Source organism: Tribolium castaneum, chromosome 6 (genome assembly GCF_031307605.1).
Source record: "Tribolium castaneum strain GA2 chromosome 6, icTriCast1.1, whole genome shotgun sequence".
In the NCBI taxonomy this organism is placed as follows: domain Eukaryota; kingdom Metazoa; phylum Arthropoda; class Insecta; order Coleoptera; family Tenebrionidae; genus Tribolium; species Tribolium castaneum.
The window spans coordinates 7,101,727-7,118,270 of NC_087399.1; the positions used below are offsets into that span (position 1 = coordinate 7,101,727).

Below are 16,544 nucleotides of genomic sequence, written 5' to 3' on the forward strand. Positions count from 1 at the left end.
ACAGGCTGTTCCAAAAGAAAATCTCTTTTTTTAAATAAGAACCTCAATTTTTGACTAAATTGTCAATGTAACATGAAAATAACGCACCCGGGTTTCTTAGACTTTTCTGTCATAATTTTTGACTTGCGATAATTTCTGTATGAAAATTCGGAAGTAAAATTACCGTTGGAGGCGCCACTGAGCTAGGTCGAAAACAGTAACCATTAATGACGGGAAAATGTTTATTCGGATATTTTGAGCGTTGTACGAATTTTGAGGCTTCACAATTATTACATTGCCTATGCGGAATGATTATTGCATCTTTGATGCAAGAAACTTATGTTGACAAATGAGAGATGACGAGGAAAACACGAATAACGAATGACTGATTGGTTCACTTTCTTTATTGGAAAATTATTACAAAGACATTGAAAAGCCTACCTTTTGGCATAATTTACGTTTAAATGTATCAGCAGTTGTTAATCTTTATTGTAGTTTTGCAGATTTACCGCAGCATTTCATGATTTTTTCAGTGGAAAATTCTAACCTAAAATTCATAACACTTCACTAATTTATTGGTTTCTTGAGCCAAACCTTGTGTTCGCTGGGATCCATTACTTATAATCTTTAATTAGACAACTGTTTGATAACACTTTGTAATCAAAATTTAAATATTTTTCACTTTTTATCCACTTTCAAGTTCCAACAATAAACACTTTATACCACGAAAAACTACAGAACCAAAGTCAACGCTAGTACGTACTTTTAAAGTAATTCTTTCTATTGTAAGTAATTAACACTATACACGCAAAATTGTTGAACAATTCATTAAATGTCAGTTAAATGTGGCATTACGAAAATTTCTTTACTGTTTTCGACATAGTTCAAAAGTCATCACCAGGGGGCGCCTAGAGTTAATTTTATTTCCGAATAGCGTCATGTATTCGGGAATAAAAGTAACTAGGCGCCCTCTAACGGCGATTTTTTGTACTTTACGAAAACAGTAACAAATGCCGAAAACAGTAATGAATTATTTATCAATTCTGCGTGTATACTGTTAATTTCGTACAATCGAGTCAGTTTAAAAACACCCTATATTTTATTGCATTTTTGCATATCACTTTATATGAGCTTTTTGGCGATATAAGACTTGTAGGGTCTATTTTAAAATTTGTGAGATGTTTGCAAAATAAAAAATATTGATGGTTTAATTCAGAAAAAGTGAGTCTTGTCACCTGTCACAGTACGAAATGTTTCTCAGGGTACTTTTACTGAGTTTTCTCATAGTGTTTGAAGCTGAGTCAAGTAAGCCCCACTCTAAACCCTTGACCCTCCATTTGTCCGTTTTTTTTTTCAGTTAAATCACCCGACGAACTCGCCGCACTATTCCAAGAACCCCAAAACAAAAAAATTATTAAGAATAACAACGGCGAGCGTGTGCCCCCTGGATATTACTCGTACGCCGTCATCTTCAAGCTTATGAAAGAACCAAAATCCCACCTATTTAACAATTCTGATTTTTTCGAATCTTTGGCGATTTGTTCGGGGACTGTTTTGAATCGCCGATGGGTCGTAACCAAGGCCTCGCCCATTGCCTATTACAAGACCAAGTTATACCGCGTTATGGTCCAACCCGATGGCTCTCAAGCCTCAAACACCTACAAAGTCGAGTCGGTTTTGCTGCACCCTAACCACTTCCCTGGGGACATCACGACCGACGTGGCCCTAGTCCGGGTCGCCCGAGACTTCCAATTCGCCCTTGATTTGCGAAACGCCAATCTGGGGTTCCCCGTTATGCCATTAAACCAGACCGCCTGCAAAATGCCAGTGTGGTCCTTCTTTTTCGTCGACAATTCCAACAGTTCGAAGATTATGGAAAAGGGAGAAATTTCACTCACAGTGGTTACAACAGGGTGCCATACCGATTTCCTGTGCTTGAAACCGAACAATTCGAAAGCTCCCTGTAGTTTCAATATAGGCATGCCCATCATTTGTAATACAGTACTGACGGCTGTTTATTTCGGAAATGAAACGACAGGCGGCTGCAATGGACAATTACCAGAGATGGTCACAGCCCTACGAGCCGATACCCCATTTCTGGAATATTGGTTCAACGAAACGGGGTATTTTGATGATATGAGCGATAACATAACGGGCTCAGCGGAGTTGCGGCGCTGTAGTGGCGCCAACAGCCCCCTTTCTGGGGCTATTATCTTTACTTTCGTGTCCATATTTTTCTCACTCTCTCCGTAGATACGATTGGTTGTAATTTGATCTAACGGTGTTCTTATTTATTATTTTTATCACATTTCAGCTTTAGTTCTGTTATTTGAAAGTAATTATTATTACCTTCGCTTTCGTTTCCATATTTTTCTCACTCAGCCTGTAGATATGATTCGGAACGTACCCAAACCGCAACGCTTATTTTTATTATTCGGTGCCGTAGAAATACGGTTAGTGAGAACGTGTGATTATATGGAATTTAATTGAATTAAGCCCACTTTTTGTATATTTCAATGACCAGATTAGTTTCTGTTTCACTTCCATTAAAAATTAACACTTCTGGCATCAAAATCGGTTGAAATATCCAAATTCACAACGTTTACACGACAAGTTAAAAAGTGTCATACGTTTACATGGCAGGTTCGGACCGATCTATAGACAAGTCCAATTGCAAAGCAAACTTTATTAAGCACAAATACAATAAAATAAAACACATAGATTAGTCAAGCTTTTTTAAAACGCAAATGCCGTCAAGGGCGGGCGCTGTTGATTCGTACTCCCCATTTGCAAACTCCGCCCTTTCGTTAGCGCACAACAAAACTGGTGTCGTATGCGTGTGAATCCCCGCAATGGTTTTAGGATCACCTGCCTTTCCTACCGTATCCACAGCCTGACCCACACGAACTGTCACTGAGACAGAATTCAAATTATCGTCAAGTGTGAGCAGCCATCTTGGTTGCATGGCCGCCGCTAAGCTATAGAGTAGGTAATGACATCGGCCCAAAATCAACGAATGCGGCTTAAGTAGGCACACTAACGGGATCAAAATCCCTAAAATAAGTAATCAAAACAAAGTTGGTTACTACTGTAAAAGCTCACCCGCCATTGCAACCGGGTCTAGCAACTGACGATCGGTGTGTAAGGGGTTCAAAGTCATGGTACCTTTACCCATATGGACAAGACCCTGCGCAATTCTTACCATAAACAATTGGAACGGGTTCTTGGTATGGTATAAAGCTAGTTGGCGTAGAGTGACCGCAAGGCGGGCATTGTTAGTGCCCGCCCCCACATAACCCAGCCCAAAAATGGCGTTGCAAGCAACGTCGTCGTCAATATCGTGTGAATATTTCGTCAAAACGTTGATTATAGTGGGCTGGGGATCGCTAACCGAAGTCAAGGCGATAGCCAATGGGACGGCTTTGCGGACCGAAGGTTCGCCATAACGTGATATTTGACCGAAAATTCTTTGAATCATTTCGGTCCCGAGCTCCTCACCCTTGGAAATGGCGGCCACGGCCAAAACAGCTATCGCTTTCCCCATATGATAATCCCATTCGTTCTTTTTCTTATCTTTCGAACCTTTCGTTTCGGTCGTTTCGGGAACTTCGACCTTTTCCTCGACCAATCGCAACAATTCCTGGATTATTAACACATCCCCACTTCCGGCGTAAGCGCACATTTGTAGCATGGTCTGGAAGATGGTCCGAAACGGCTCCTCAAACACATCCGCCACAATCGTCGGAACCTCAATCGCATCCTTGGTTCCGAAATATGCAAGTGCCACGCCCAAACCAGCCAATAACATGAAGGGACTTTTCAGAACGTCCAATCCGTTCGATTCAATCATTTTCGTCAAGATGATGTCCGATAATTCGTTATTATTTCTCCCGAGACTGATCAAACCGCATGCAAGACTCGCCACGCCCAAAGTTTTGACCAATTTCGAGCTCTGTATCACCGGTAGGAGGAGATTCAATACGTCGCTCCGCCCACTCCCGGCGTACGCCAATCCGATGCCTAGCACCGCCCCAACTTGCAACTCCTCACTGCCACTCCCCACGTAATCGCCCAGTAGGGCAAGGGCCGGGTCGCAGTCGTTTCGAATGCGACAATTGACAATACCAAGGGCTAGTAACGCGCCAGCTTTGATATTATCATCACTGGTGTAGAGATATTTATCAATTGGGGTCAAACCGCCATCTACGTCCCATAAGTATAGTAAACCCAGAGCTGCAGTGGCACTTAACATGCCAACATCTTTGTTTCGATAAATCCATTTATTGCCATCGTCGGTTGTCAAAAGTTTATCAGTGCCAAAACCAGCATTGACGAAACCGTTGACGAAGGACGAGGCCAGATTTTGACGGGCACTGTCCAGTTTCTCGCCGAGGACGCTCTGACGCAGCGTTACGGGCTCAAGCCAGGTTTTGTACACCTCTTCGGGCGATTTCGGCTCCATTATATCAAGCTAAAGCGAGAAAAATTTGAATTTGGCGCCGAAACACAAGGCGGGAAATTTGAATTTCTTCCGGAAATTTCGCATTTTGACCCCAAAATACAACATCACAAGACGGAAAATGGCAAATTTAAGCCAAATGAATAAAAATTGTCACTAACCTCACGTGCAAAACTTAAAAAATAGTGGCTCAAGTGACTATTCTCGAGAATGCTCCTCACGTCGTCATCGTCGAGATTAAATTCGATTGGGTAGAGGTGTCGGGCGCATATGAAGGCCATTTGATACAGTGTGATCCTAAAAATGAGTGAAAAATTGTTTGAAACGCCGACTAGATTACTTGTCAGTGCACGTATTGAAGAGTTTCTCGATCAAAGCCGAGTCTTTGATTTGAATCGCGACGACCAAACAGCGACAATGCTCCTGAAAAAGATAATAGAACTGCGAAATAAGCTTCAGTATTTTTTTGCTCTCGAGATCGTCCACATATTTTGCACAGGAGGCTAGGTACAAGCAAATGGGCTTGTAGTTTTCCCTCGTGACGTAATCGAAGAGCATGTACATCTGGTTGATTTCCATTAAAAGGTCGCAGCCTTGTATCTCGTCGTGGTGGCTGCAGTTAAACCTCATGATCTGCTTGACAAGGGGGCTCAGAGTCTTGTAGTTGTTCTCGCACATGACCCACTGTTTGACGATTTCGATCTCCAGCTGGCGGATGTATTCATGCCCCCAATCGCCGATGTTCTCCATCGTGCCTTGGAGACAGTACTTGAGACAGTCGAAGTCGCGTTTCACGCTCCCGTCGATAGCCCCCATGGACAGGACGGAGACGACATCGGAGAGATTTTTTTTCAGGAGGGGGTCCTTCATCGAGTCGCATTTGTTGCGCAGGGCCCCGTAAAAAGGGGCCAGGTATTTGAGGGGCTTTGGGACGGACGTCATGGACGAGGTTGAGGTCCGTATTAAGTACTTTAACATGTCGAGGGACACATTCACTAGCTTCGATTCGTCACCCTGTATATATTTACGTGGTTTTTTATTATTTTGATGATGGAAAAACTCACCGTAATTCGGTCCACGAGACCCTTTAGCTCCACTTGTAATTCCTTATCATCGTCCGACTAAAATTTGGGCCCCGTTTAAAGTATTAAATAAATAGGGGATTTTCTTACGTCATCTTTGGGAATCACCGGTTTTCGGATTGCTGCAGCTGCCATTTCGGCGAATTTTTGCAAAAATGGGCAAAAGGAGCGACCGTTTCAAATGACATGCAAAAATTTCAATTTGACGTTTTGGCGTTTCCGTTTCCGCCTAAAAGCTCAATAAAAATTGAAAATTAAATTATGGATAAGTTTGATATGCCTTGTGACGGTCCTAAAGGTCATTCGGATTGTTTTTCTTAATTTATGCCGTAAGGTTTAATTTTTTTGCAGATATTTTTTAATTCGTAAGCTTGCGCCATCTTCTGGCCTAATAGGTTAGTGTTTGGTAACGTACCCTAACCTTATTTAGTTTTTGCCGCTTGTTTCATAAGTGCGTCTTAAGCCCCTTTTGGGTAAATAGCCCCAATTTAGTGTTTGTTGGTGTCCAGAAATTGAAGAAATTGCTCAAATTACCGATGTTTTTACGATTAATGGACGGCGGTAAGTCCGAATGTCGCTTTAGAACTTTTTAAAATCCAGATTTTTTATGTGGGTAAAGTCCCCATTTTGATGTGTTTATGAGTTTGTTTAATTTTATTTGTAAACAATTAGCTCGGGGCCGTCTAGTATAGCAATTACCACGGCCACTTTGCTCCTACAATTACATGATTACGTCATAAAAATTGAATTTTAACTAAAAGAAGACAGCTTTTATTAACAAACCAATGAATTAAATCACTATTATAACTAATTTTCACTTTTTTATGCTTCTACTATGTTTACGTGCCTCCCTGAGAAATCCCCACTTGTGTTGTCCGTCTACAGGGTGTCCGTTTTTCGAGCTCCACTATGGGGATCTCAGTTGTGATAAGAGTTACGAGATCGGTTAAATTAGGGCAAAGTTGCACGTTGTTATGCTGAACAAGTATCTGAAAGAAAATTTGGTGTGCCATTTTTGGTTTTTGAATTATTGGGAAAAATAAAAAATTACTAATTTTCGTTTTTATTTTTTTAAGAAAAAAAACTAAAAGAACTAGATGTTTTTAAGTAGGAAATCCTTTAGGCACTTTTTACAAGAAACCTAAATCTGTCATCGTCTTTTCCAAGGCGTTCTTGATGTCAGAGTTACAACACTCAACTTTTAACTCTGACATCAAGAACGCTTTGGAAAATACGATGACCTTGTAAAAAAGTTCCCGAAGAAGGTCCTACTTAAAAACGTCTAGTACTTTTGGTTTTTGCTTGAAAAAATAGAAACGGAAATGACAAATTTCCGTTTTCTTCCAATAGCTCAAAAACTAAAAATGACAACATTTTCTTGCACATAATTGTTCAGCATAAAAATGCGCAACTTAGCCCTAATTTCACCAAACTTGTATCTCTTACAATAACTGAGATCCCCATGGTGGACATCCTGTATATAAAAACTTCGGAAGGGTTCAGTAAAAGTCGTCGCACAATTGAATAATTTATTACTATTTTTGGAAGTTGGGCGTTTTGTAAAACAGTGTGATAATAATAACAAAACAAAAATGGAATAAAGGTATTATAAAAGAAATACCCATCAGTTCTATTTTTTTTTTTTTTCGTTACAAATACATATATCAGTGAACAGTGGTCTACCTGAGTGTAAAAAAATACAATTTCTTTGTGATATACATTGAAAAATCGTCTACCTATAAGGCTTCGAATACATTATTGTGTAAATAGAATTAACTAGCACTTTCTTTGGTAGGCTTATACTTAAATAATTTTATGACTAGTTTGATAATATCACTCAGAAAAAAATGAACTGAAAGTGAAATAAAGCAGAAATTATTGTCAAGTGAATAATGGAATTGTCGGTTTGCGCTCACTCCTGCTTTGAATCGTTTTAGGAACTTGATAAATGCTGTTTGACAATAATTTCCTCACAACGAAACCTTAATAAATCATTCGAATTTACTCATTTCAGTCTTTGGTCTAGAATATTAAATAAATATAAATATGTACAAAAAAAATTATATACAGAGCGGCCTCTCCGAGATTTATTTTTGGATTAGTATTGTAAAACGGGTCTGGAATGGCTATGTGGGCAATAATATCGTTTCAGTGCTTTTGATAAATAAATCTCCGAGAGTTCCCGTAACCTATACAAAGGGGGCTATACCCCGAACCTATTATACACATACTGACTGTTGACCCCGTCCCCCAAATTCTCCACCGCCTCCACCGTGGGGTTCATGACGTTGAAAAGAATTGCGAAAATCGTGCAGGCGGCGTACACCCCCAGCGCCACCCACCACAGCAGCTGCTCGTGCAACTTCTGCTCGAAATTCTTCAAGACAAGCAGGCCGATGGTGAGCCCCGCCAGGGCCCCCGTCAGGTGCGCCACGTACGACACCGGCGGCCCCATCGCTTCGGCGGCATACCGCGAATAGATGGCGTACCCCACGTCGCAGGAGGCTGAAATAACAATTGTCAGTTGAATTTTGGTGTTGTGATAGTAGTGTCTAAAATAAAGAAGTTACAATTTGGATCAGGATCTCCTGTAATTTATTGTAGCAACGTTTTCTTTGTACACAATAAAGTTTTACAACACATTAGGCGTACAACTGGTTATTTATCAAACAAAACTTGTGCATAAAGTGATACTGAGGAGTTCCTGCATTTTTCGAAAAACTTCGAAAGTGCAACTACATGGATTGGAAGTACCTATCCAGTAGAAATTCATTTAATTAATTGTGAACTGATGGATTTTGTGGATGGAACAAAGAAGGATGAAAAGCTGGAGAAGAAGGCTTTGGCAGCAATTGTGTTTCTTGTCAAGTCACATATATTTACGGAAGTTAGAGAATAGAAAACTGAAAAAGAAGTTTAGGATAGACTGAAGAAAATTTATGAATATCAAGGTTTCCCAAGAGTGGCAACTTTAACAGAAAAATTAGTTTTGATTCGTGACGCTGATAGTAAGGGAATGAATGATTATTTAAATCAGGAAATGAAAATTGCCCAACACTTGAAGGCAATAGACAGTGAAATAAAGGATAGTGTTTTAGTTGCTCTTAATCTACCAGAACTTTTTAAGCCATTAATTATGACACTAGAGAACTACAATACAGAATTAGCTACAGATTTAGTGAAAGGGAGATTACTACTATAAGCTGCTAAATGTAAAAAATGAAGGAAGAGAATCAGCTTAAGTAATGAAGTGGCATTATCAAAAATTCAAGGATTTTATTGATAAAAATGGTATTTCATCACACAAAACAGGATTTAAAGAAACATGTTTTAATAGCAAGAAGAAAGATCATAAAATCTAAAAATTGCTATTCTTTAAGGAGGAATTTCAAAGAAACATCAAAATTTAAAATCCAAGACATTGGAGTGACTTCAGTTTTATTGTATGTTAAAGGTAAGAGGATTGAAACGCCAAGTTGATTATGCTCCGGGTTTGAAATTTAATTTAATTTCATGAAAATAACTAGGGAAAATTGAAGACAATTGTTGAAAATCAAAGATGTGAGATTCGAGAAAAGAAGACAGGAAGACTAATAGCAGTTGCAACAACAAGAGATGGAGAGTTATATAAATTGGCTTATGTAAAAAAAATATACTTCACTCAAAAAAACTTAAAATAAAAGTAATTTTGAAATTAAAGCAGTCAAGTTTTGAAGAGGCTCGTAAAAATGGTTCATGATATGAAATTTGAAGATATTAAGGGGAATGCAACATAAGAATAAGTTTCATAAGAAATCAGTGCACAGGGCTAAAGAAAAGTTAGAACGATGGGTTAGAATAGTGATATTTGCGGTCCAGTGAAAATAAATTCAATTGGCAGAAAGCGTTATTTTTTAACTTTTACTGACGACCTTACAAAAAAAAACATCTGTGTATTTTTTAAAGAATAAATCTAAAGTTTTTGAAAAAATCGAGAATTGCAAGAAAATGGTTGAAGTTGAAACAGATCGTAAAATAAAATTTCTAGCACATGTGTAAGTTCTTCAATGAAGGAATTTTTGAAAAAAATCGGAATTCGTCTTCAAACAACACTTGATTATACACCTCCAAAGAATGCAACTTTGGTTGAAAAATTAAGTTAAGGTTTTTAGACAGAAGCTATACAGCTTGTTATTTGAAAAATAGAAGTCCTACTCTAACAGTAAATAATACGACTGCAGAAGAAGTTTGGACAAGACAAAATCAGATTTAAGTGAATTAAGAATTTTTGCATGTAAAGCATTCAACCATATACCAAACGAAAAACGAACTAAATGGGATTCAAAATAAGAAAAATAAATCCTTGTTGGATTTTGTGAAAATTCAAAGGCCTACAGATTAATGGTTGAAAAAAGTAAACTGTGGAGAAATCAGTGAAAATCAATTCAGCTTCAGAAGATTCATTTTACGAAGATGAAGAAATTTCTGGCTATTTTCCTGATGGAAATAATCCTTGAGGAAAGTTAAAGGAAGTAATTTTCGAAGGAAAAGTGCCAGAAGATACAAGACAAGAAGATTTTGAAATTCAAAATGTTATACATGAAGATGCCAATCAAGAAAAAATGACGATACCCAAAAATAGGCTGTTATATATGTGTTATGTAATATTCAGCGAACCAAACTCTTTACCATGTAATCCAGAAGATCTAAGAATTCTACTAATGCATTGATATGATTTTTTTTAAAACTGAACGTAGGAATAATAGTGTTAGGTTCAGTAAAATAAAAACAGTGTGTGTGTGTAGTTAGTTGCGAGAGTGTCAAAGTTACAATTTGAGTTTGTTTTAATTTCCAACTCCAACCCACCGATTGCAAGGATGCCGAACAGGCGCAGGATCCCGCACTGCATGTTGTTGTAGTTGAGGAGGACGTTGGCGAGGTGGGCCGCCAAGAGGGCGTAGACGCCCCCGGAAGCCCCCACGAGGTAGACGTCGGTGTCGAAGACGGAAGTGCCCAACGAGCCGGCGACGACGCCCGCCATGTAGATCAAGGCCACCCGACCCGACCCGTGCACCATCTCCAAGGGCAGGCCTACCAACAGTTGCACCACCAAATTGAAGCCCAAGTGCAGCCAACTGCAATTAGAGACACAGGAAGCGCTTTATTTAGTAAATCGAGTTGACAAAACAGGATGGAAGCGATTAATTCGATTGGATAATAAGTTCACGTGACTGGAATTTATGTTACTCACCCTGCGTGTAACATCATGTACAGGAGAAACCTCCATATTTCGATTCGTTTGTCTGGTCGGTAGATAAAAATGGAATCGATTGGTACAGGGCCTGCTGGGTTTAATTCACCAGTGCTGACACTATAATAGGTGAAAAATCCCAACTGGAACAAATGTCACAAATGATTGACGTCAGCCAACTTTGATAATAAAGCGGACGAAATAGCTTACTTCTCACGTTCTATTAAAATATAAACGAGTTTGGCGGTAAATTAGTTACATTGAACCCATCTCAAATGTGTACAAAACTACGTCTAAATAAAAGAAACATGCGGCTATATTTAAACCACGGACGCATTCCGTTTTGTACCCAACGCCAAGGTAATTAGAATGTTGTGACTGTTTTCCTAGACAGGGGCGGAGCCCGATTCACAAAATTGGGAAATTTTTGGCTCGGGCGAGCGTTTCGTCCAGAAATTATGCGATTCGGCAAAAAACGATTGAGACACTTCAAAACACATTCTAATTTTTAATCATTCTGGCAATGCGCTGGTTTCTATGATTTTGCGAAACTGAAACACTCGGTATAGTTTTTTTTATACTTGCTACAAATTCATATCTTTCTTTTGGGTTAGTTTAAAAAAATAAAAGAGATCAATTTGATTTTTTTAAATGCTAGATTGCTCACAAAAGTAACATTTAAGTGACAATTGACATTTTTGTTTATTGTTTTTTTATAGTAACTATGTCCTTTGTCTTTCTGGTAAGTGTAAACAAGTCAAAAAGTGAAATAAAAATTTCAAAAATAGAATAAACAATAAAGTTAAAAAAAGTTCTTGATAAAGTTTCAAAAAGGGGCCATATCTCTCTGTCCTTGACCTATTTTATAAGGGGTGATAGTTTGTTGTTTATCTTTTTACGTTTAGATTTTATACAGCGTGTATACCAAATTATCTCTCTGGTATGTTATAGAAAACTTTTAGGAAACTTCTAAAAAATGTAATAAAAAATTAATAGTCACTTTTAACAAATCAAATTTAGAACCGTTTGGTAAAATTGGCAACGTCGTCAGTGTTTGAGCAGTTACAGTTGTCACTATGGATTTTTTTTACTGGGTTTCCAGATCAATATTTTATTATTTTTCTGAATATATATTGTGTTCAAAAATGGTTGTTCATCAAGTAACCTATGAAGTTTGAACGTAATGTGCCGCTTAAACATAAAATATAAATGTAGACAAACCCTAGACTTGAAACTTTGCCGAACAATGAAAAAAATTACTAAAAAAGCGAATTCAAAAACTTGACACAAATGACAATATTCAGACTACAACAGTCATTTGAACGAAGCGGCACACTGAATTTAAATTCCACAGTCGACTTGATGAACAACCATCTTTGAACACATTGTAAAAATCACAACTTTAAAAAATTTGTGTTGATTATTATTCAAAAAATCAGTTTCGTTGACGTGGAATTTTGTCTCTCTCTTGGGTATATCACCGTTTTAAAAAAATAAGAAATTAAGAGAAAAAAAATCCACTTTACTTATTCTTAATATGTTCTGCTAAGAATAATTGGGTAAGAGGAATTTTTTATATTCCTCTAGTTTGTTGAAACGTGTACTACAGCATACTGAAGAGCGGTATTTCAGATTGTAATTATTTTTCATAGATTTAATTTTTTATTTAATCTATTGCTATTAATAATTGCATAATATTTGAAAGAAAACACAAACACAAAAATATTTTGAAACATAACATAAAGCACCATGAAGTAATAAATCAAACAAAATAAAGTAATAAAAATAAGCAATACATAAAATCTAGAAAACAAGTTTAAGAATTCATTATAAAATCAGTTTTGAGTCCCCGTTTTTACTATTAATTTTATTAATTTGGCCATCAGGTATTTAACTTAAAAGACTTCTGAACAGAATAAAACTGAACCCAATTAAACTCAAAGTCTTCTATCGGTTCTTTTATACATTTTCCCGTTTATTACAACTTTCTTTTACTCGTATTACTTTTCCGATAAACCACCTTTCTTCATACTACTTATGTGATCTTTTGAATTTATAATAGAGTAGCTTTATTATTTTATTAACTTGTATGAAAATTCCGATTATAATTAATCAAGGTGAAGAGTCACATACTGTATTAAAATAATAATAATATACATATAATATATAAATAATAAATTAGAAAACACACAAAAAATAAAACTGCCTACACTAATTATAAATTCAAATGATCGCATGGTATTAATAATATTCATATTTCGCAACATTAATATTACATTTCGCTTTTCCGAGTCTTTATTTGAAATTGTTTCTGTGTCATTAGAATAATTGTACTTTTTCCCTGCAGACACGATCATCACTGAAGTTACTGAATTATTCTTAGTAGAAAGTCTTTTTTTGGTGGTTGGTTATGTCGGGAATACATTTTTGGGATCCAGTTCTTTTTTTGTTTGTTTTTATTTTCATTCCACGTGGTTTCTAATAATGGAAATTATTAAATAAGTGTGTCAGAGAATTCTTTTTTCAATAAAAATTTCGTAAATACAGACAGCTTTTCCTAATTTGTGTTAATTTCGTCTAAGACCCCCGATCTGTTTACATTTTCTCCCCAATATCCCATAAATTACAATTCCCTTGTGGCGTAGGGCCCCAGCAGCCGGCGGCACGTGCGCCATGTGTTTCCGAAAACACAGAAACCCCCAAATCGGCAACTTCTGTGCCAGATGTCAACCTCTTAATTTAGAAATTCGCTCGAAATTACAGAAACCTGTAGAACCGTTAATCGATACCGCTTAACCGCAACCGTAACGTAATCGATTCGTGTGACCGCGCCTTTACGAACAGGACCGGCCTCGGCTTAAAAATGGCAATTCCTGCGATAATTAGAAATTGAATTTAGCGTTCGCAAGAGTGAGGCGAGAAGAGGTGGTCTTATAAGTGGCAATAAATAATCGCGTACGAGACGTATCTGTAATTACCTCGACTAGAGTGATGATTATAATAAATAGGGGCGGGGGGCAGCAGGTGTAGTGGTCGGCATAGTACTTCCGGTCTCTTTCGTCCGTTAGGAATTCATCCGCTACGATGTTGACCATCCTGGAACAAGAACGGCATTACCTTCACGCATTCTTCAACCGCTACCAACTCGACAAAAAGTCCGTTGTGTGACTTGTGTCTTTACTATTTTGACGCCGGAAGCGGCGAAAAATCGAGCAAAACGCGTCTGGAAATAGCGTGGCGTCGCGACGCCCGTACGCACCTGCGAAACAGGGGCGGCTCGACCAGCAGCAGATGAAAATCGTTCTCAGATGATACCTCCCGGTCTCGGTGGTGGACCGCGCATTTAAAGCTCCTCGATCTCTTACCGGTCATCTGTAACACAACAAGAACAAGCTCAATCAAAAATTAAAAGCACTACGCGATCGCGCACATTTAATAATACATATTTTAATCTAGCCGGCCGTGGAAGCGTGTAATAACGGTGATAAGGCCCCGCGTAGATTCTTATGCAAATGCAATGAAATAGTTAAATGAGAACGTGCCAGATCGTAATCGTCTTGTTGTGTGTGTGTGTGTCTGTGTAATTTTCATGCAGTTGGCAGTACTGGTTTTTGCGGCCGATACAATTTGCTAACCGCTCATTATCGTACTGCCAACTTAATAACGTCGACGCGCCGAAAAAAGCCAGTTTTTTTGCTTTGCTGTAATTATCCAACGAGATATGGCGAGAAAACAAAAGACAGATCTGATTTAGATCGAGTAGGCCGGGGATTTTCACTTGGATTGTTGTTTGAAAAGGAAACTACAATTATATGCAGATTTCATGGACGACTTTTAGAGAGTTGGATAAATAGTGTGGCCAATTGCAGGAAATGACAACAAGCCGAATAGAAATCGAACTGAATCGGGCCTGAAATTCGGCCAAATCGAATTTTTTTTTATTCACTTTTAATTAAATTTTAAAATTTTGAAAAATCGAATCCCAAATTTTTGAGTTTGTTGACTGCCAGCACATTATATTTAGTAACGATTTTTTAAATAAGGAGTACTATACCATATTTTGCTCGTCAATTTAAATTTTTCAGTCAAAAAATTTCATATTTATTATTATTTGTTAGTCATTTTACTATTTCATTTCCATTCAAAAAATGAAGATAGAAAAAAAATTGTTCGGGGGAGGAGTCGAACCCCAACTGTTTCTTTACAGCCATTACAGTCTTTAAGGAGTTGGCATTTTTGTTTCTCCTGTAAAACCAGCACCTCATTTTTCCTAATTTAAAACCTATAATTTTGTGAATAGGAAAAATCCTATATCGAAAAATTGTTCATTAAATGTGTAAGCTCTTATTAACTATTTAATCGTTTGAATATAGATAATTCCCCTGTAAAAAATAAATAAAATCGTGTTATTTTTCTTAAAGTTTTTACCTCAAAAACGTGGTCTAGCGGTCAAAACATGTACAAATTTTTGGCCCAATGTTCGAATTTCTTTCTATTTTTGACAAAATTTCACGAAGTAGGTGCGATTTTTGGTATAAAAACAAATACTTAAACGTTCAAAGTATGGAAGATAAACTTTTACACATAATCTAATGACTTTCTGGCTTATTTTCCTCGACAAAACGTGCTGAAACAATGAAACAACGCCAAAACAATGTTATTTCCGATCCAATTTTTAGTGATATTTTATTTCGCTATAACAAAATGTCACAAAAAATAGATGTTTTTAGAAAAAAAAGGTTCTTAAACACTTGATAAAGGCCAAATTTATACCATTTTTGACAATAATTTAGTGTTTTTTTTACTCATTTTTGAGAAATTTTCTGAAGTAGGTAACTGATGTGTTTATGGGTCAACTTGGTAATTTTTCGGTGCTATTTAGCAATTTTTGAGCCAGATTTAGCGAAATTTCGCACAAAAATAGTTTTAATCTTTAAGATTTTAATTTTTTGCCGCACAATGACCTACTCGCACAGCTCAATTCAAAAAAAATTGTTCAAGTTTTCAAAAACTATTCAAAACGAATAGAACGTGTTTCTGTTTCTGAGCTACCAAGCATTAGGAATACATAATAAAAAAATATACACCATTTCTTTTGACTTATAATGTGTCAATAACCTCTCCCTGTCATTCATATGTCAGATTTAGGTACAGTCACGATCAAAAAGAATGACACCCTTAAGAAGACCGCAAATCTTTTCGATATGATACGGTTAATGTGTACGTTTGACTGATATATAAACTAGCCGGATATTGTGTAAACTAGCTGGACAGTTCGCAAACTAACCTGCATGTTCAAATTTATGATTTAAAATATTTTAGTCGCACTTTTGCTATCCGCCTCAGTTGGTAGGGGTGTCATTCTTTTTGATTGTGACTGTACCATGTAGATTACAACAAAAAATCACTAAAAACGTTTAAGAATGCGTGTTAAAATAGATACAATTGATGAAATATTCTTAATGTTAGCACCAAATTCGTGGTAATTTTAATAGAAGTTCCGTTTTTGATGTATTTTGAAACGACAAAAACAGGCATAAATTCTATCATCATAAAACCGACTCAATGTATTACCAACTTAATTTCAAATCAACGGCCACTTTGACCAGAAATGTAACGAACGCATGATTGAACAATTTATTGCAACCAAATATAATTGGTATGATTAATAATTAGACGTTTGGCAAATGACAATCTATAATTATAATTAATTAAATTAATGTTTAATTATCGATTCATATTATAACAAGTTGAAACGTAACTTAAACTTTAGAATTTTGGGAATGAAAACTCG

The 16,544-nt window shown here is 37.1% G+C and overlaps 4 protein-coding genes across 6 annotated transcripts in view; 2 read left to right on the top strand and 2 right to left on the bottom strand.

The window, feature by feature from the left end:
• The first annotated feature begins 1,002 nt into the window (after positions 1 to 1,002).
• LOC107398500 (complement factor D) lies at positions 1,003 to 2,292 on the top strand. The gene is made up of 2 exons (XM_015982735.2): positions 1,003 to 1,284; positions 1,337 to 2,292. Exons 1-2 carry the CDS (start codon positions 1,230 to 1,232, stop codon positions 2,230 to 2,232), a joined length of 951 nt encoding a protein of 316 aa, XP_015838221.2. The 5' UTR covers positions 1,003 to 1,229; the 3' UTR covers positions 2,233 to 2,292.
• A 353-nt stretch (positions 2,293 to 2,645) lies between these two features.
• Positions 2,646 to 5,767, bottom strand: LOC657821 (26S proteasome non-ATPase regulatory subunit 2). The gene is made up of 6 exons (XM_964256.4): positions 5,611 to 5,767; positions 5,503 to 5,559; positions 4,779 to 5,452; positions 4,600 to 4,735; positions 3,082 to 4,450; positions 2,646 to 3,033 (listed from the first exon to the last, which is right to left on the bottom strand). The coding sequence occupies exons 1-6, from the start codon at positions 5,653 to 5,655 to the stop codon at positions 2,702 to 2,704; spliced, it is 2,613 nt and encodes an 870-aa protein (XP_969349.2). The 5' UTR covers positions 5,656 to 5,767; the 3' UTR covers positions 2,646 to 2,701.
• Positions 5,768 to 5,922: 155 nt separating this feature from the next.
• Positions 5,923 to 16,544, top strand: part of Exo70 (Exocyst 70) — a 52,234-nt gene continuing 41,612 nt past the window's right edge. Inside the window, exon 1 of the mRNA XM_064357614.1 lies at positions 5,923 to 6,081. The gene's annotated coding sequence lies outside the window, so the exon portion shown is untranslated. The remainder of the gene's footprint in view (positions 6,082 to 16,544) is intronic.
• stet (stem cell tumor) overlaps positions 7,036 to 16,544 on the bottom strand; it is a 44,980-nt gene continuing 35,471 nt past the window's right edge. For 2 of the 3 annotated variants that reach the window (XM_015982544.2, XM_015982545.2), the window contains exons 5-9: positions 14,010 to 14,122; positions 13,729 to 13,846; positions 10,751 to 10,893; positions 10,366 to 10,634; positions 7,036 to 8,025 (exon numbers count right to left, since the gene is read on the bottom strand). In XM_015982544.2, the coding sequence (XP_015838030.1) occupies positions 7,724 to 8,025; positions 10,366 to 10,634; positions 10,751 to 10,893; positions 13,729 to 13,846; positions 14,010 to 14,122 (945 nt within the window). In that variant the 3' untranslated portion in view covers positions 7,036 to 7,723. 3 annotated transcript variants of the gene reach the window in all.

Coding starts and splice junctions, on each gene's coding strand:
- LOC107398500 (XM_015982735.2), top strand. CDS start 1,230: ATGTTTCTCAGGGTACTTTTACTGAGTTTTCTCATAGTGTTTGAAGCT. Junction 1,285..1,336: donor AGTGTTTGAAGCTGAGTCAA/GTAAGCCCCACT, acceptor TTTTTTTTTCAG/TTAAATCACCCGACGAACTC.
- LOC657821 (XM_964256.4), bottom strand. CDS start 5,655: ATGGCAGCTGCAGCAATCCGAAAACCGGTGATTCCCAAAGATGAC. Junction 5,560..5,610: donor CGGTGATTCCCAAAGATGAC/GTAAGAAAATCC, acceptor CCCAAATTTTAG/TCGGACGATGATAAGGAATT. Junction 4,451..4,599: donor TTTTAAGTTTTGCACGTGAG/GTTAGTGACAAT, acceptor TTCTCGCTTTAG/CTTGATATAATGGAGCCGAA.